This window comes from Coloeus monedula (genome assembly GCF_965178545.1).
Source record: "Coloeus monedula genome assembly, chromosome: 35".
Taxonomy (NCBI): domain Eukaryota; kingdom Metazoa; phylum Chordata; class Aves; order Passeriformes; family Corvidae; genus Coloeus; species Coloeus monedula.
Genome location: NC_138815.1, coordinates 2,796,694 through 2,815,348, shown reverse-complemented (window position 1 = coordinate 2,815,348; position 18,655 = coordinate 2,796,694). Strand labels below are relative to the sequence as shown.

Sequence of the window (18,655 nt, the reverse complement as noted above, 5' to 3'; positions counted from 1 at the left end):
TCGATTTTAGGGGGAACTCGGCGGAGTTTGGGGAAGTTTCAGGGTCTCGATTTTGGGGGGGTTTTGGGGGAGGAGAGACCCCGATTTTGGGGGAGTTTGGGGGGATTTTGGGGTCAATTTTGGGGTTGTTTTAGGGCGGGGAGAGACCCCGATTTTGGGGGAACTCGGGGGAGTTTGGGGAAGTTTCAGGGTCTCGATTTTGGGGGGTTTTGGCGATGAAGAGACCCCGATTTTGGGGGGGCTCGGGGGAGTTTGCGGGGGAGTCATTTGGGCCGATTTTGGGTTTTTTTAGGGGCGTTTTGGGGTCGATTTTGGGGGGGCTCGGGGGAGTTTGGGGGGATTTGGGGTCAATTTTGGGGTCGTTTTAGGGCGGGGAGAGACCCCGATTTTGGGGGGGGCACTAGGGGGAGCTAAGGGCTCGATTTTGGGCCGATTTTGGGGTTTTTTAGGGGCGTTTGGGGGTCGGTTTTGGGGGGACTCGGCGGAGTTTGGGGAAGTTTCAGGGTCTCGATTTTGGGGGGGTTTTGGGGGAGGAGAGACCCCGATTTTGGAGGGGCTCGGTGGAGTTTGGGGGGTTTGGGGGGCTCGATTTGGGGTTTTTTTAGGGGGGTTTGGGGCTTGAATTTTAGGGGGGTATTTGGGGGAAAGAGACCCCGATTTTGGGGAGTTTGGGGGATTTTGGGGTCAATTTTGGGGTTGTTTTAGGGCAGGGAAGAGACCCCGATTTTGGGGGGGCTCGAGGGAGTTTGGGGGGGGGGGTTTGGGCCAAATTTGGGTTTTTTAGGGGCGTTTTGGGGGTCGATTTTAGGGGGACTCGGCGGAGTTCGGGGAAGTTTTCGGGAGCTCCATTTCGGGCTCGTTTCCTCGACCTTCCGCCTCTCGATTTTGGGGCACACCCCCCGATTTTGGGGCTGTCCCGGAGGGGGCGGGGCTCACTTGGGCAGCGCGGAGGGGGGGGCGGGGGCGTTCCTGGATCGGGGGAGGGGCCGCCCCCGCCCCCCCTCCCTCTCCCCTCCCCCCCCCCGGGGATTCCCCGCTCGCTTCCGCTCCCGCGGCGGCTCCGACGGAGCCCGGGGGGGGCTGGGGGGGGGGGGGGACCCGAATTTTGGGGGGAGGGGGTGGGTGGGGGGTGAGCGGCACCCTGGACCCCTCCCCCGCCGATGGCCGAGGAGCTGCCCGTGGACCTCCGCACGCGCCGGGGGGGGCCCCCCGAACCCCCCGAGACCCCCCCCCACCCCAAAATCGCCCCCGGCCCCCCCCCCCCGAGGCTTCGCTGCCGCTGCGGAAGCGCCGCTCGGCCATGAGGGGCTTTGGGGGGGGGGCGGGGGGCAGCGGGGACCCCCCCCCGAACCCCCAAATTCCCGGGCCCCCCCGGGGAAAACCCCCAAACTCGGCGGAGGCGGCGGCGGCCCCCCCGCCTTTTGCACAGGTGAGACCCCTCCCCCATTTCCCCCCCTCCCCCCGTTTGCCCCCTCCCCAATTTCCCCCCCTCCCTTTTTTTGGGGGTGACCCCCCCCCCTAAAATTCGCTCCCCCCCCCCGCAGTTCCAGGGCTGCCGCTGCCGCTTTTGGGGAGGGGCGGCTTTGGGGGGAGTTTTGGGGGTTCCCCCCCCGCCGATTTTGGGACCCCGAGCTTCGAATTTGGGGGGGGGGCCTCCCCCCGACCCCCCCTTGGCCGCCGCCATCGCCGCCGCCACCCGGCAGGACGAGGATGGGGACACGTGAGTGAGGGACCCCCCCCCCCAAAAAAAAACCCCTGGGACCCCCCTCAAATCCGAGGGACCCCCTAAACCTCGTGGGACCTCCCCAAAACCCGTCCAGACTCCCCAAAACCACCCGGGATCCCCCCAAAACCCCTCCTGACCCCCCCAAAATCAGCCGGGACCCCTCCAACCCCCCCCAAAACCGCTCCTGACCCCCCAAAACCTCCCGGGACCCCCCCCAACCCCTCCTGAACCCCCAAAATCACTCGGGACCCCCCCAAACCCCCCAAAACCACCCGGGACCCCCCAAAATCACTCCTGACCCTCCAAAACCATCCGGGACCCCCCCCAAATCACCGGGGACCCCCCCAAAACCACCCCAAAACCTCTCCTGACCCCCCCTAAAATCACCCGGGACCCCCCCAAATCCCCCAAAACCATCCGGGACCCCCCCCAAAAATCACCCGGGACCCCCCCAAAATCACCCGGGACCCCCCCAAACCCCTCCTGACCCCCCCAAAATCACCCGGGACCCCCCCCAAAATCACCCGGGACCCCCCCCAAACCCCTCCTGACCCCCCAAAATCACCCGGGACCCCCCCAAACCCCTCCTGAACCCCCCCTAACCCCTCCTGACCCCCCCAAATCACCCGGGACCCCCCCAAACCCCTCCTGACCCCCCCCAAAACCACCCAGGACCCCCCCAAACCCCTCCTGACCCCCCCCCAAAATCTCTTGGGACCCCCCAAAACCCCTCCCCCCCTCTGGGGACCCCCCCAGCCTCCCCCTCCCCCCACCGTGGGAACCCCCTCAAATCCCCTCCCCCCCCCCCCCCCCCCTTCGGGACCCCCCCCACCCCCAAATTTCCCCCCCTTTTGCCCTCCCCCCTTTAGGGACCCCCCCCCACCCTCGGGGACCCCCCTGGGACCCCCCCAGGGCCGTGGGAACCCCCGGGCTGCCCCTCCCCCCACCGCGGGGAATCCCCGGGCCGTCGGTGACGTCACCGGAGAGGCCCCGCCCCCAGCCCCGGCCCCGCCCCTTTACGGGAACAGCTCCGGGGGGGGGGGGGAGGGGCGGGAACGGCTCTTCCCCTCCCCCCCCCCGCGGGGTTTGGGAACATTTGGGGACATTCGGGACCCCCCGGGACCCCCCTCCCCCCGCGACCCCCCGGGTGGCCCCAAATGTCCCCAAATGTCCCCGAATCCCCATTTTTTCCCCCATTTTCCCATTTTCCCCCCATTTCCCCCATTTTTCCCAATTTTCCCCCATTTCCCCCCAATTTTCCCCCGTTTTTCCCCCCAATTTTCCCCAATTTCCCCCAATTTTCTCCCATTTTCCCAGTTTCCCCCCATTTTTCCCAAATTTTCCCCCATTTCCCCCCCATTTTCCCCGATTTTCCCCCAATTTCCCCCAATTTTCTCCCATTTTCCCCAGTTTTCCCCCATTCTCAATTTTCCCCCAGTTTCCCCCAATTTCCCCAATTTCCCCCCATTTTCCCCCATATCCCCCCATTTTTCCCAATTTCCCCCATTTTTCCCAATTTCCCCCCATTTCCCCCATTTCCCCCCATTTTCTCCCATTTTTCCCTATTTTTCCCCATTTTCCCCAATTTTCTCCCATTTCCCCCAATTTCCCCCCATTTTCCCAATTTTCCCCCAATTTCCCCCAATTTCCCCCAATTTTCTCCCATTTTCCCCAGTTTTCCCCCAATTTCCCCCAATTTTCCCCCATTTTTCCCAATTTCCCCCATTTCCCCCCATATCCCCCCCATTTTTCCCAATTTCCCCCCATTTTCTCCCATTTTCCCCAATTTTCCCCCATTTTCTCCCAATTCCCCCCATTTTTCCCATTTTTCCCCAATTTTCCCCAATTTCCCCCATTTTCCCCCACCCCCCATGTCCCCAATCCCATTTTTTCCCATTTTCCCCATTTTTCCCCATTTCCCCGATTTCCCCCATTTTTTCCCAATTCCCCCCAATTTTCCCCAATTTCCCCCCAATTTTCCCTGATCCCCCGATGTCCCCAATTCCATTTTTTCCCAATTTCCCCAATTTTCCCCCGATTTCCCCCATTTTCCCCCAATCCCCCTCAATGTCCCCAATCCCATTTTTTCCCCGTTTTCCCCCATTTTTTCCCAATTTCCCCCATTTTTCCCCCATTTTCCCCACCCCCCAATGTCCCCAATTCCATTTTTTCCCATTTTTTCCCGATTTCCTCCATTTTTCCCCCATTTTCCCCAATCCCCCTCAATGTCCCCAATCCCATTTTTTCCCCGTTTTTTCCCAATTCCCCCCATTTTTCCCCCATTTCCCCCCATTTCCCCACCCCCCCCAGTGCCCCCAATCCCATTTTTCCCCATTTCCCCCCAATTTTCCCCAATTTTCCCTGATCCCCCGGCGTCCCCAATTCCATTTTTTCCCAATTTCCCCAATTTTCCCCCAATTTCCCTCATTTTTCCCCAATCTCCCTCAATGTCCCCAATCCCATTTTTCCCCAATTCCCCCCATTTTTTCCCAATTTCCCCCATTTTCCCCCCATTTTCCCCACCCCCCAATGTCCCCAATCCCATTTTTTCCCCGTTTTTTCCCAATTCCCCCCATTTTTCCCCCATTTCCCCCCATTTCCCCACCCCCTCGGTGCCCCAAATCCCATTTTTCCCCATTTCCCCCCAATTTTCCCCAATTTTCCCTGATCCCCCGGCGTCCCCAATTCCATTTTTTCCCAATTTCCCCAATTTTCCCCCGATTTCCCCCATTTTCCCCCAATCCCCCTCAATGTCCCCAATCCCATTTTTCCCCCATTTCCCCCCATTTTTTCCCAATTCCCCCCATTTTCCCCCCATTTCCCCCCATTTCCCCACCCCCCCGGTGCCCCCAATCCCATTTTTCCCCCATTTCCCCCCATTTTTTCCCGATTTCCCCCCAATTCTCCCCAAAATCCCGCGCAGGCCGCTGCACATCGCGGTGGCCCAGGGCGCGCTGCCGGTCGCCCGCCGCTTGGTGGCGCTGTTCCTGCGGGGGGGGCGAGACCTGGACGTGTACAACCACCTGCGGCAGGTGGGGGGGCGGGGAAATTGGGGCGAAACCGGGGGAAATCGGGCAAAAACGGGGGGAAACGGGCGAAAACGGGGGGAAACGGGGGGAAAAAAGGGGGAAATCGGGAAAAAACGGGCAAAAAATGGGGGAAATTGGGGCGAAAACGGGGGAAATCGGGCAAAAACGGGGGGAAACGGGCGAAAACGGGGGGAAACGGGGCGAAAAAAGGGGGAAATCGGGAAAAAACGGGCAAAAAATGGGGGAAATTGGGGCGAAACCGGGGGAAATCGGGCAAAAACGGGGGGAAACGGGCGAAAACGGGGGGAAACGGGGCGAAAAAAGGGGGAAATCGGGAAAAAACGGGCAAAAAATGGGGGAAATTGGGGCGAAACCGGGGGAAATCGGGCAAAAACGGGGGGAAACGGGGGGAAAAGGGGGGAAAAACGGGGGAAATCGGGAAAAAACGGGCAAAAAATGGGGGAAATTGAGGCGAAAACGGGGGGAAAAAGGGGGAAAACCGGGGGAAAAATGGGGGGAAAAACGGGGCGAAAACGGGGGAAATCGGGGAAAAACGGGGGAATTCGGGCAAAACCGGGGGGAAACGGGGGAAATGGGGCGAAAACGGGGGAAAAACGGGGAAAAAACGGGAAAAAACGGGCAAAAATGGGGGAAATCGGGGCGAAACCGGGGGAAATGGGGCAAAAACGGGGGAAATGGGGGGGAAAATGGGGGAAATTGGGGCGAAACCGGGGGAAATCGGGGGAAAAATGAGGGAAATTGGGGCGAAAACGGGACAGAAACGGGGGAAATCGGGGGAAAAACGGGCAAAAAATGGGGGGAAAACGGGGGAATCGGGGAAAAACGGGGAAAATTGGGGCGAAAACGGGGGAAATCGGGAAAAAATGGGCAAAAAATGGGGAAAATTGGGGCGAAACCGGGGGAAATCGGGCAAAAACAGGGGGGAAACAGGCAAAAATGGGGCGAAAACGGGGGAATCGGGCAAAAACGGGGGAAATGGGGGGAAAAATGGGGGAAATTGGGGCGAAAAAGGGACAAAAACGGGAAAAACGGGGGGAAAATGGGGGAAATTGGGGCGAAAACGGGACAAAAATGGGGGAAAACGGGCAAAAACGGGGGAAAAATGGGGGGAAATGGGGCTAAAATAGGGGAAATCGGGGAAAAACGGGGAAATGGGGAAAAACAGGATAAAAACGGGCAAAAAATGGGGGAAATCGGGGGGGAAATGGGGGAAAATGGGGGAAAACGGGCAAAACCGGGGAGAATCGTGCAAAAATGGGGGAAATTGGGAAAAAATGGGGGAAATTGGGGTGAAAACGGGACAAAAACGGGGGAAATCGGCCAAAACGGGGGGATAACGGGGGAAATCGGGCAAAACCGGGGGAAAACGGGGGAAATCGGGGAAATCGGGGAAAAGCGGGGGAAAAACGGGCAAAAAATGGGGGAAATTGGGAAAAAATGGGGGAAATGGGGCAAAAATGGGGGAAAATGAGGCAAAAATGGGGTGAAAACGGGGGGAAATCGGGCAAAAACGGGGGGAAAACAGGGGAAATCGGGAAAAAATGGGGCAAAACCGGGGGAAATCGGGGAAAATGGGGGGAAATGGGGCAAAACCGGGGGAAAATTGGGGAATATTGAATTGGGGACATCGGGGGGATTGGGGAAAATGGGGGGAAATGGGTTGAAAATGGGGGAAATGGGGCAAAACCGGGGAAAATGGGGCAAAAACGGGGAAAATCGGGGGAAAATGGGATTGGGGACATCGGGGGAAAATGGGGGAAATGGGGCAAAACCGGGGGAAATGGGGCAAAAACGGGGAAGACGGGGGAAATCGGGATTGGGGACATCGGGTGGGTGGGAGGAAATGGGGGAAAAATGGGGAATTTGGGGACATTGGGGGGCTTGGGGACATTGGGGGGAAATGGGGAGAAATGGGGAAAAATGGGGGAAAAATGGGGGAAAAAATGGGGGGAAATGGGGGAAAACGGGGAAAAATGGGGAAAAAATGGGGGAAAATGGTGAAAAATGGGGGAAAATGGGGAGAAATGGGGAAAATGGTGAAAAAATGGGGGAAAATGGGGAGAAATGGGGGAAATGGTGAAAAAATGGGGGAAAATGGGGGTTGGGGACATTGAGGGGACATTGGGGCGAATTGGGGGGATTTGGGGACATTGGGGGGAGGGGTCGTTTAGCCCCGCCCCTTTTCCACACCTTGGCCACGCCCCCACCCTCACCTGCCCCAGGTGTCCTCAGGTGGCCCTGGTTCGGCTCCTGGTGGCCCACGGGGTGTCCCTCACCTGTCCCCTCAGACCCCGCTGCACCTGGCGGTCATCACGGGCCAGGTGGCCCTGGTTCGGCTCCTGGTGGCCCACGGGGCGTCGCCGATGGCCCCGGACCGGCTGGGCCGCACCTGCGCTCACCTGGCCTGCGGCTCTCACCTGCCGGGGGGCGGGGCCGGGGCCACTGCGGGGCCACGCCCCCGAGTCCTGCGCGAGCTCCTCAGGACCCCCGGGCCCCCCCCGGACCTGCAGGCGCGGGACTACGAGGGTGGGTGGGACCCCTCCCCAAAATAAACGGGGAGGGGGCTCGGAAAGGGGGGGGAAATGGGGGAAAAAGGGCTGAGAATTGGGGGAAAATGGGGGAAAAAGGGGCTGAGAATTGGAGGAAAAAGGGCTGAAAATTGGGGGGAAATGGGGGGAAAAGGGGCTGAAAATTGGAGGGAAAAGGGCTGAAAATTGGGGGGAAATGGGGGGAAAAGGGCTGAGAATTGGGGGGAAATGGGGGAAAAAGGGGCTGAAAATTGGGGGGAAATGGGGGGGAAAGGGGCTGAAAATTGGGGGAAAAAGGGCTGAAAATTGGGGGGAAAATGGGGGGAAAAAGGGCTGAGAATTGGGGGGAAAATGGGGGGAAAAGGGCTGAGAATTGGGGGGGAAATGGGGGAAAAAGGGGCTGAGAATTGGGGGGGAATGGGGAAAAAGGGCCCAAAAATTGGGGGGAAATGGGGGAAAAGGGCTGAGAATTGGGGGGGAATGGGGAAAAAGGGCCCAAAAATTGGGGGGAAATGGGGGAAAAGGGCTGAGAATTGGGGGGAAAAGGGGGGAAAAAGGGCTGAGAATTGGGGGGAAATGGGGGGAAAAAGGGCCCGAAAATTGGGGGAAAAAGGGCTGAAAATTGGGGGGAAAATGGGGGGAAAAAGGGCTGAGAATTGGGGGGAAATGGGGGGAAAAAGGGGCCGAAAATTGGGGGGAAATGGGGGAAAAAGGGGCTGAGAATTGGGGGGAAATGGGGGAAAAAGGGGCTGAAAATTGGGGGGAAAATGGGGAAAAAGGGGCCCGAAAATTGGGGGGAAAATGAAGGAAAAAGGGCTGAAAATTGGGGGGAAATGGGGGGAAAAAGGGCTGAAAATTGGGGGGAAATCGGGGAAAAAGGGGCTGAGAATTGGGGGGAATTGGGGGAAAAAGGGGCTGAAAATTGGGGGGAAATGGGGGAAAAAGGGGCCGAAAATTGGGGGGAATTGGGGAAAAAAGGGGCTGAAAATTGGGGGGGAAAGGGCTGAAAATTGGGGGGAAATGGGGGAAAAGGGCTGAGAATTGGGGGGAAAATGGGGGGAAAAGGGCCCGAAAATTGGGGGGAATTGGGGAAAAAAGTGCCAAAATTTGGGGGACAAAGTGCCGAAAATTGGGGGAAAATTGGGGGAAAAAAGGCCCGAAAATTGGGGGAAAATGGGGGGAAAGTGCTGAAAATTGGGGGGAAATGGGGGGAAAAGGGGCCGAGAATTGGGGGGAAAATGAGGGAAAAAGGGCTGAAATTTGGGGGGAATTGGGGGGGAAAAGTGCCGAAAATTGAGGGAAAATGAGGGAAAAAAGTGCCGAAATTTAGGCAAAAATTGGGGGGGGAAGTGCCGAAATTTGGGGGAAAAAATGAGGAAAAAGGTGCCGAAAATTGGGGGGAAAAGTCTTGAAACTGAGGGGGGAAAGGGCTGGAAATTGGGGGGAAAATGGGGGGAAAAGTCCCGAAATTTGGGAGAAAAGTCCTGAAATTTAGGGAACAAAGTGGTGAAAATTGGGGGAAAAACTGGGGGAAAAGGTCCCGAAAATTGGGGAAAAAAGTTTCGAAATTTTAGGAAAAATTGGAGGGGGAAAGTCCCGGAAATTGGGGGAAAAAATTGGGAAAAAAAGTCCCGAAAATTGGGGGAAAAAAATCCTGGAATTTGGGAAAAAAAAGTCCTGGAATTTGGGGGGGAAAAAAGTGCTGGAATTTGGGGGGGAAAGCCTCGAAATTGGGGCAAAACCTCCCGAAAATTGGGGAGGGGCCTCCTAAAAATTGGGGAATTTGGGGAAACTGGGCGGGAATTTTGGGGTTTGGACCCCCCCGAATTGAGGAGGGGACTCGCTGGTGTGGGGGAGGGGGGATCAGGAATTTGGGGAGGGGTCTCCGCCCCCCCCATCCCCCTGAGGACCCCTCCCCAAATTCCCCCCCCGTCCTCATTTGGGGGCTCCAAAATGAGGGAATTTCGAGGGAATTTCGAGGGAATTTCGAGGGAATTTGGGGCAAATTGAGCGGGAATTTTGGGAGGAATTGGGGAGGGGGGCTCGGGAATTTGGGGAGGGGTCTCCGCCCCCCCCGATCCCCCTGAGGACCCCTCCCCAAATTCCCCCCCCGTCCTCATTTGGGGGCTCCAAAATGAGGGAATTTCGAGGGAATTTCGAGGGAATTTCGAGGGAATTTCGAGGGATTTTGGGGCAAATTGAGCGGGAATTTTGGGGGGAATTGGGGAGGGGGGATCAGGAATTTGGGGAGGGGTCTCCGCCCCCCCCATCCCCCTGAGGACCCCTCCCCAAATTCCCCCCCCGTCCTCATTTGGGGGCTCCAAAATGAGGGAATTTCGAGGGAATTTCGAGGGAATTTCGAGGGAATTTTGAGGGAATTTCGAGGGATTTTGGGGCAAATTGAGCGGGAATTTTGGGAGGAATTGGGGAGGGGGGCTCGGGAATTTGGGGAGGGGTCTCTGACGCCGCCCCCTCCCCCAGGGCTGACCCCGCTGCACGTGGCCGTGGGCTCGGGGTCCCGGGAGAGCGTCCTGGTGCTGCTGGAGCACGGCGCGGACGTGGATGCCGTGGTGGGAATTTTGGGGCGGTTTGGGGAATTTTGGGGGGTCCTGGAATTTTGGGAGGGGTCCCCGGAATTTTGGGAGGGGTCCCCGGAATTTTTTGGGGGGAATTTGGGGATTTTTGGGGGGGATTTGAGGCGGTTTGGGGGAGTTTAAGGGGATTTAAGGGGAATTTTGGGGGGGGGATTTGGGGAATTTTGGGAAATTTGGGGGGGATTTGGGGAATTTTGGGGGGTCCTGGAATTTTGGGAGGGGTCCCTGCATTTTTTGGGGGGAATTTGGGGATTTTTGGGGGGGATTTGAGGCGGTTTAGGGCAGTTTAAGGGGATTTAAGCGGAATTTTGGGGGGATTTGGGGAATTTTAGGGGGGTTTGGGGATTTTTGGGGGGTCTTGGGGGGTCCTGGAATTTTTTTGGGGGGAATTTGGGGCGGTTTGGGGGAGTTTAAGGGGATTTAAGGGGAATTTTGGGAAGGGATTTGGGGAATTTTGGGAAAATTTGGAGGGTCCTGGAATTTTGGGAGGGGTCCTGGAATTTTTCGGGGGGAATTTGGGGATTTTGGGGGGGGATTTGAGGCGGTTTGGGGGAGTTTAAGGGGATTTAAGGGGAATTTTGGGGGGGGATTGGGGGAATTTTGGGAAATTTTGGGGGGATTTGGGAAATTTTGGGGGGTCCTGGAATTTTGGGAGGGGTCCGTGCATTTTTTGGGGGGAATTTGGGGATTTTTGGGGGGGATTTGAGGCGGTTTGGGGCAGTTTAAGGGGATTTAAGGGGAATTTTGGGGGGATTTGGGGAATTTTGGGGGGGTTTGGGGATTTTTGGGGGGTCTTGGGGGGTCCTGGAATTTTTTGGGGGGGAATTTGGGGCGGTTTGGGGGATTTTAAGGAGATTTAAGGGGAATTTTGGGAAGGGATTTGGGGAATTTTGGGAAAATTTGGAGGGTCCTGGAATTTTGGGAGGGGTCCTGGAATTTTTCGGGGGGAATTTGGGGATTTTTGGGGGGGGGATTTGAGGCGGTTTGGGGGAGTTTAAGGGGATTTAAGCGGAATTTTGGGGGGGGGATTTGAGGAATTTTGGGAAATTTTGGGGGGATTTGGGGAATTTTGGAGGGTCCTGGAATTTTGGGAGGGGTCCCTGCATTTTTGGGGGGGAATTTGGGGATTTTTGGGGGGGATTTGAGGCGGTTTAGGGCAGTTTAAGGGGATTTAAGCGGAATTTTGGGGGGATTTGGGGAATTTTAGGGGGGTTTGGGGATTTTTGGGGGGTCTTGGGGGGTCCTGGAATTTTTTTGGGGGGAATTTGGGGCGGTTTGGGGGAGTTTAAGGGGATTTAAGGGGAATTTTGGGAAGGGATTTGGGGAATTTTGGGAAAATTTGGAGGGTCCTGGAATTTTGGGAGGGGTCCTGGAATTTTTCGGGGGGAATTTGGGGATTTTTGGGGGGGATTTGAGGCGGTTTGGGGCAGTTTAAGGGGATTTAAGGGGAATTTTGGGGGGGGATTTGGGGAATTTTGGGAAATTTTGGGGGGATTTGGGAAATTTTGGGGGGTCCTGGAATTTTGGGAGGGGTCCGTGCATTTTTTGGGGGGAATTTGGGGATTTTTGGGGGGGATTTGAGGCGGTTTGGGGCAGTTTAAGGGGATTTAAGGGGAGATTTGGGGGAATTTTGGGGGGTCTTGGGGGGTCCTGGAATTTTGGGGGGGGATTTGGGGATTTTTGGGGGGGATTTGGGAGGATTCGGGGGGGATTTGAGGCGGTTTGGGGCAGTTTAGGGGACTTGAGGAGAATTTGGGGGATTTTGGAGGGGTCCCCGATGGATTTTGGGGGGATTTAAGGGGATTTTGGGAATTTTTGGGGGGCTCTGGAATTTTGGGAAAGGTCCCGAGGGCGATTTTGGGGTTCCCTGACCGCGATTTTGGGGGGATTTTGGGGATTTTCGGGTCACTGTTGAGGTCGCTCGGGGGATGGATTTTGGGGGAGATCCGGGGGATTTTGGGGAGAATTTTGGGGGTCCCGGGGGTTTTTGGGGATGCCGGGAATTTTGGGAAGGGTCTCGAGGGGGATTTTGGGGGTCCCTGAGCCCGATTTTGGGGTTCAGGACATCAAGAGCGGGCGGTCGCCGCTGCTGCACGCGGTGGAGAACAACAGCCTGGAGATGGCGGAGCTGCTGCTGCAGGTGCGGGAATTTGGGGGATTTGGGGCAATTTTGGGGGATTTGGGGCAATTTTGGGGGATTTGGGGCGATTTTGGGGGATTTGGGGGGATTTGGGAACTTTTTGGAGGGGTTCGGGAGGGATTTGGGGCGGATTTTGGGGAGGTTTAGGGAGGGTTTTGGGGGGGATTTGGGGGATTTGGGGGGATTTGGGGAGGTTTGGGGGGGATTTGGGGAATTTGGGGGGATTTCGAGGGATTTTTGGAATTTTTGGGAGGGGTTTGGGGAGGTTTAGGAGGGATTGGGCGGGATTTGGGGCGGATTTGGGGGATTTTGGGAAGGATTTTTGGAATTTCGGGGGGATTTGAGGGGATTTGGGGCAGATTTGGGGGAGGTTTTGGGGGGATTTGGGGAATTTCGGGGGATTTAGGGGAGGATTTGGGGGCGTTCAGGGTGATTTTGGGGTGAATTTGGCGAATTTTGGGGTGGATTTGTGGAATTTTGGGGGGGATCTGGAGGCGATTTTGGGGTGAATTTGAGGATTTCTGGGGTCCCCGGAGGGTTTTGGGGTGTCCCGGATGGGATTTTGGGGTTCCCGCCGCATTTTGGGGCTCCCCTGACCCCGAATTTTGGGATTCCAGCGCGGGTTTAGCGGGATCGGGAGATCCGGGAGATTTGGGGTGATTCTGGGTTGATTTTGGAGGCGATTTTGGGGCGGATTTTGGGGGTTTTTTGGGACATGTGCGGGTCCCGGGGGGTTTTGGGGTGTCCCGGATGGGATTTTGAGGCTCCCATCGCATTTTGGGGCTCGCCTGACCCCGAATTTTGGGGTTTCCAGCGCGGGGCCACCATCAACACCCAATCCTCTGCGGGTTTTTTGGGTGATTTTGGGTGGATTTGAGGATTTCTGGGGTCCCCGGAGGGTTTTGGGGTGTCCCGGATGGGATTTTGGAGTTCCCGCCGCATTTTGGGGCTCGCCTGACCCCGAATTTTGGGGTTTCCAGCGCGGGGCCACCATCAACGCCCAGTTCCGTGGGGATTTTGGGGCTCTGGGGTTATTCTGGAGGCGATTTTGGGGTGAATTTGGGGATTTTTGGGGGATTTTGGGGGTTTTGGGGTGTCCCGGATGGGATTTTGGGGTTCCCGCCGCATTTTGGGGCTCCCCTGACCCCGAATTTTGGGGTTTCCAGCGCGGGTTTAGCGGGATCGGGAGATCCGGGAGGTTTTGGGTGATTCTGGGTTGATTTCGGAGGCGATTTTGGGGCGGATTTTGGGGTGATTTTGGGATGAGTTTGGGGTGAATTTGGGGATTTTTGGGGGATTTTGGGGGTTTTGGGGTGTCCTGGATGGGATTTTGGGGTTCCCGCCGCATTTTGGGGCTCCCCTGACCCCGAATTTTGGGATTCCAGCGCGGGTTTAGCGGGATCGGGAGATCCGGGAGATTTGGGGTGATTTTGGAGGTGATTCTGGAGACGATTTTGGGGCGGATTTTGGGGGTTTTTTGGGACATGTGCGGGTCCCCGGGGGGTTTTGGGGTGTCCCGGATGGGATTTTGAGGCTCCCATCGCATTTTGGGGCTCGCCTGACCCGGAATTTGGGGGTTTCCAGCGCGGGGCCAGCGTCAACGCGCAGTCGTACGCGGGGTGCACGGCGCTGCACGCGGCCGCGGGCCGGGGGCTCCTGGGGCTGCTGCGGCTTCTGCTGCGCTGCGGGGCCGATTGCGGGGTCCGCAACCTGCACAACGACACCCCCGCGGGCGTGGCCGCCAGCGCGCAGGTGAGTGCGGGGCTCAGGGGGGGCAGGTGAGGGATTTAAAGGGGATTTGGGGCGGTTTGGGGGCGATTTGGGGCTTTTAAAGGGGATTTTGGGGGGATTTTGGGGGGATTTGGGGTCCCAAACCTGCACAACGACACCCCCGAGGTGCAGCCGTGAGTGCCCAGGTGAGTGCGGGGCTCAGGTGGGGCAGGTGAGGGGATTTTGGGGCGATTTGGGGAGATTTGGGGGCGATTTGGGGAGGTTTTGGGGCGATTTGGGGAGGTTTGGGGGCGATTTGGGGCTTTTAAAGGGGATTTTGGGGGATTTGGGGTCCCAAACCTGCACAACGACACCCGCGGGTGCAGACGCGAGCGCGCAGGTGAGTGCGGGGCTCAGGTGGGGCAGGTGAGGGATTTAAAGGGGAATTTCGGGTGAATTTTGGATGTTTAAAGGGGATTTTGGGGGATTTTGGGGGATTTTGGGGGATTTTGGGGGGATTTGGGGTCCCAAACCTGCACAACGACACCCCCGAGGTGCAGCCGTGAGTGCCCAGGTGAGTGCGGGGCTCAGGTGGGGCAGGTGAGGGGATTTTGGGGCGATTTGGGGAGGTTTGGGGGCGATTTGGGGAGGTTTTGGGGCGATTTGGGGCTTTTAAAGGGGATTTTGGGGGGATTTTGGGGGGATTTGGGGTCCCAAACTTGCACAAGGACACCCCCGCGGGCGTGGCCGCCAGCGCGCAGGTGAGTGCGGGGCTCAGGTGGGGCAGGTGAGGGATTTAAAGGGGATTTGGGGCGGTTTGGGGGGGATTTGGGGCGGTTTGGGGGCGATTTGGGGCTTTTAAAGGGGCTTTTGGGGGGGTTTTGGGGGGATTTGGGGGGATTTTGGGGATTTGGGGTCCCAAACCTGCACAAGGACCCCCTCGAGGTGCAGCCGTGAGCGCGCAGGTGAGTGCGGGGCTCAGGTGGGGCAGGTGAGGGATTTGGGGGGGGTTTGGGGAGGTTTGGGGGCGATTTGGGGAGGTTTTGGGGCGATTTGGGGCTTTTAAAGGGGCTTTTGGGGGGATTTTAGGGGATTTTGGGGGGATTTGGGGTCCCAAACCTGCACAAGAACCCCCTCGAGGTGCAGCCGTGAGCGCCCAGGTGAGTGCGGGGCTCAGGTGGGGCAGGTGAGGGATTTAAAGGGGATTTGGGGAGGTTTGGGGGGGATTTGGGGCGGTTTGGGGGCGATTTGGGGCTTTTAAAGGGGATTTTGGGGGGATTTGGGGTCCCAAACCTGCACAACGACACCCGCGGGTGCAGCCGTGAGTGCCCAGGTGAGTGCGGGGCTCAGGTGGGGCAGGTGAGGGATTTAAAGTGGAATTTCGGGTGAATTTTGGACGTTTAAAGGGGATTTTGGGGGATTTTGGGGGATTTTGGAGGGATTTGGGGTCCCAAACCTGCACAAGAACCGCCCCGAGGGTGCAGCCGTGAGTGCCCAGGTGAGTGCGGGGCTCAGGTGGGGCAGGTGAGGGGATTTTGGGGCGATTTGGGGAGGTTTGGGGGGGATTTGGGGAGGTTTGGGGGCGATTTGGGGCTTTTCAAGGGGATTTTGGGGGGGTTTTGGGGGATTTTGGGGGGATTTTGGGGGGATTTGGGGTCCCAAACCTGCACAACGACACCCCCGAGGTGCAGCCGCCAGCGCGCAGGTGAGTGCGGGGCTCAGGTGGGGCAGGTGAGGGATTTAAAGGGGAATTTCGGGTGAATTTTGGACGTTTAAAGGGGATTTTGGGGGATTTTGGGGGGATTTTGGGGGGATTTGGGGTCCCAAACCTGCACAAGAACCGCCCCGAGGGTGCAGCCGTGAGTGCCCAGGTGAGTGCGGGGCTCAGGTGGGGCAGGTGAGGGGATTTTGGGGCGATTTGGGGAGGTTTGGGGGGGATTTGGGGAGGTTTTGGGGCGATTTGGGGCTTTTAAAGGGGCTTTTGGGGGGATTTTGGGGGATTTTGGGGGATTTGGCAGAATTTTGGGGAGATCTTCGGGGATTTGGGGGGGCGGGAAGGGAATTCAGGTGAGTTTTGAGGGGATTTGGGGGAATTTTGGGGTTTTTTGGGGGCATTTTGGGGGGATTTGGGGTGGCGGGGAGGGGATTCGGGTGAGTTTTGAGGGGATTTTGGGGGGATTTGAGGGGATTTGGGGTTTTTGGGGGGGATTTGGAGCAGTTTGGGGGAATTTGGGGTTTTTGGGAGCATTTTGGGGGATTTTTGGTGGCGGGGAGGGGGTTCAGGTGAGTTTTGAGGGGATTTTGGGGGTTTTGGGGGGGATTTTGGGGAATTTTGGGGGTTTTGGGTGGAATTTGGGGGGATTTGGGGGGGTCCGGGAGGAATTCAGGCGAATTTGGGGGGGATTTAAGGGGGTTCAGGGGAGTTTGGGGGGGATTTGGGGGAATTTTGGGGCTTTTTGGGGTGATTTGGGGGAATTTTTGGGGGATTTGGAAAGATTTGGGGGAATTCTGGGGGGACTTGGGGGAATTTTGGGGGTTTTGGGGGTGATTTGGGGTAATTTTGGGGGGATTTGGGCGATTTTTTGGGGCTTTTTGGGGGATTTGGGAGGATTTTGGGGTGATTTGGGGGGATTTTGGGGTTTTTTGGGGGGATTCTGGGTCTTGGGAAGGGGATTTTTTGGGGGATTTTTGGGGATTTTGGGGAAGTTTGGGGAGCTTTTGGGTTTCCGTTGATGGTTTTGGGGTTCGGGTGATTTTTTGGGGCGGATTTTGGGGATTTCGGGGCTCTCTGAGACCGCCCCTCCCCCCCCAGGTGATCGACATCCTGCGGGGAAAAGCCTCGAGACCCCCCCAGAACCCCCCCAGCCCCTCCCGGGACCCCCCCGAAGGTGAGGCCCCGATTTTGGGGGGTCCCGGGGGGATTTTGGGGGGTCCTGGGGGGAAAATTCCCAAATTTGGGGGTCCCGGGGAGGGAAAATTCCCCAATTTTGAGGGTCCCTGGGGGGGTTTTGGGGGGTCCTGAGGAGAAATTGCCAAATTTTGGGGCTCCTGGGGGCGTTTTGGGGGGTCCCGGGGGGATTTTGGGGGGTCCCAAGGTGGAATTTCCCAAATTTGGGGTCCTGGGGAGGGAAAATTCCCCAATTTTGAGCGTCCCTGGGGGGGGGTTTGGGGGGTCCTGGGGAAAATTTGGGGGTCTCGAATTTGGGGGGTCCCGGGGGGGCCCCAGGAGGTGAAAATTCCCCAATTTTGGGGCTCCGGGATGGAAAAAATTCCCCAATTTTGGCTCCCCTGACCCCGCCCCTTTCAGGCCGCGCCTCGGAACTCCCGCCTACTTCCGGGTCCGCAGCCAATGGGGTGAAAGGGGCGGGGCTTCCTCAGGGGCCGTTCCCATTGGTGGGAGCCCAGCGAGGTCCCGCCCCCCGACAGAGCAGGGACCAATCAGAGGCGGCGTTGGGGAGGCCCCGCCCCGTCGCTCCTCAGAGGCTCCGCCCACGCGAGGGGCGGGGCCAGGGCAGCATTAACGGCGCGCCGCCAGGGGGCGCCAAAGCGGGGCCGGCGTGAGGGGAAATAAAAAAGAATTTGGTTAAAAATGGAACTGGGAGGGACTGGGAGCGACTGGGAGGGACTGGGAGGGGATTGGGAGGGACTGGGAGCGACTGGGAGGGGATTGGGAGGGACTGGGAGCGACTGGGAGGGACTGGGAGGGGATTGGGAGGGACTGGGAGGGGACTGGGAGGGATTGGGAAGGGATTGGGAGGGGACTGGGAGGGACTGGGAGGGGATTGGGAGGGACTGGGAGCGACTGGGAGGGGATTGGGAGGGACTGGGAGGGGATTGGGAGGGACTGGGAGGGACTGGGAGGGGATTGGGAGCGACTGGGAGGGGATTGGGAGGGACTGGGAGCGACTGGGAGGGGATTGGGAGGGACTGGGAGGGACTGGGAGGGGACTGGGAGGGACTGGGAGGGACTGGGATGGACTGGGAGGGGATTGGGAGGGGACTGGGAGGGACTGGGATGGACTGGGAGGGACTGGGAGGAACTGGGACAAACTGGGAGGGCCCTGGGATGAACTGGGAGCACTGGGAGAGCTCTGAGCTGGAACTGGGATGAACTGGAGGGGACTGGGGGCCACGGGGATGAACTGGGAGGGCTCTGAGAGGGCACTGGGCTGAACTGGGAGCACTGGGAGGGCACTGGGATGAACTGGGCTGGACTGGGAGCACTGGGAGGGGGATTGGGGGGCACTGGAATGAACTGGGAGGGCACTGGGAGTCACTGGGATGAACTGGGAGCACTGGGAGGGCTCTGGGAAGGGGCACTGGGATGAACTGGGCCGGACTGGGATGAACTGGGAGCACTGGGAGGGCTCTGGGCCGAACTGGGATGAACTGGGAGGGCACTGGGCCGGACTGGGATGAACTGGGAGGGCACTGGGCCGGACTGGGATGAACTGGGAGGGCACTGGGCCGGACTGGGAGCACTGGGAGGGGGTTGGGGGGCCCGACTGGGCCGAACTGGGATGAACTGGGAGCACTGGGAGGGGGATTGGGGGGCCCAACTGGGCCGGACTGGGATGAACTGGGCCGAACTGGGAGCACTGGGCCGAACTGGGAGCACTGGGAGGGGGATTGGGGGCACTGGGCCGAACTGGGATGAACTGGGCCGAACTGGAATGAACTGGGCCGAACTGGGAGCACTGGGCCGAACTGGGATGAACTGGGCCGAACTGGGATGAACTGGGCCGAACTGGGCCGAACTGGGAGCACTGGGAGGGGGATTGAGGGGCCGAACTGGGCCGGACTGGGCCGGACTGGGAGCACTGGGAGGGGGATTGGGGGGCACTGGGCCGAACTGGGATGAACTGGGAGCACTGGGAGGGGGATTGGGGGGCCGAACTGGGCCGAAC

General features: G+C 58.3%; 1 protein-coding gene across 1 annotated transcript; it reads left to right on the top strand.

Annotated features, from left to right (window-relative positions):
- Positions 1–1,196: 1,196 nt before the first annotated feature.
- BCL3 (BCL3 transcription coactivator) lies at positions 1,197–17,309 on the top strand (the record flags this gene model as incomplete). The annotated part of the gene is made up of 9 exons (XM_082299899.1): positions 1,197–1,429; positions 1,545–1,720; positions 4,650–4,758; positions 7,065–7,302; positions 9,786–9,874; positions 11,961–12,038; positions 13,623–13,790; positions 16,561–16,636; positions 17,056–17,309. The coding sequence occupies exons 1-9, from the start codon at positions 1,301–1,303 to the stop codon at positions 17,307–17,309; spliced, it is 1,317 nt and encodes a 438-aa protein (XP_082156025.1). The 5' UTR covers positions 1,197–1,300.
- Between the last annotated feature and the right edge of the window lie 1,346 nt (positions 17,310–18,655).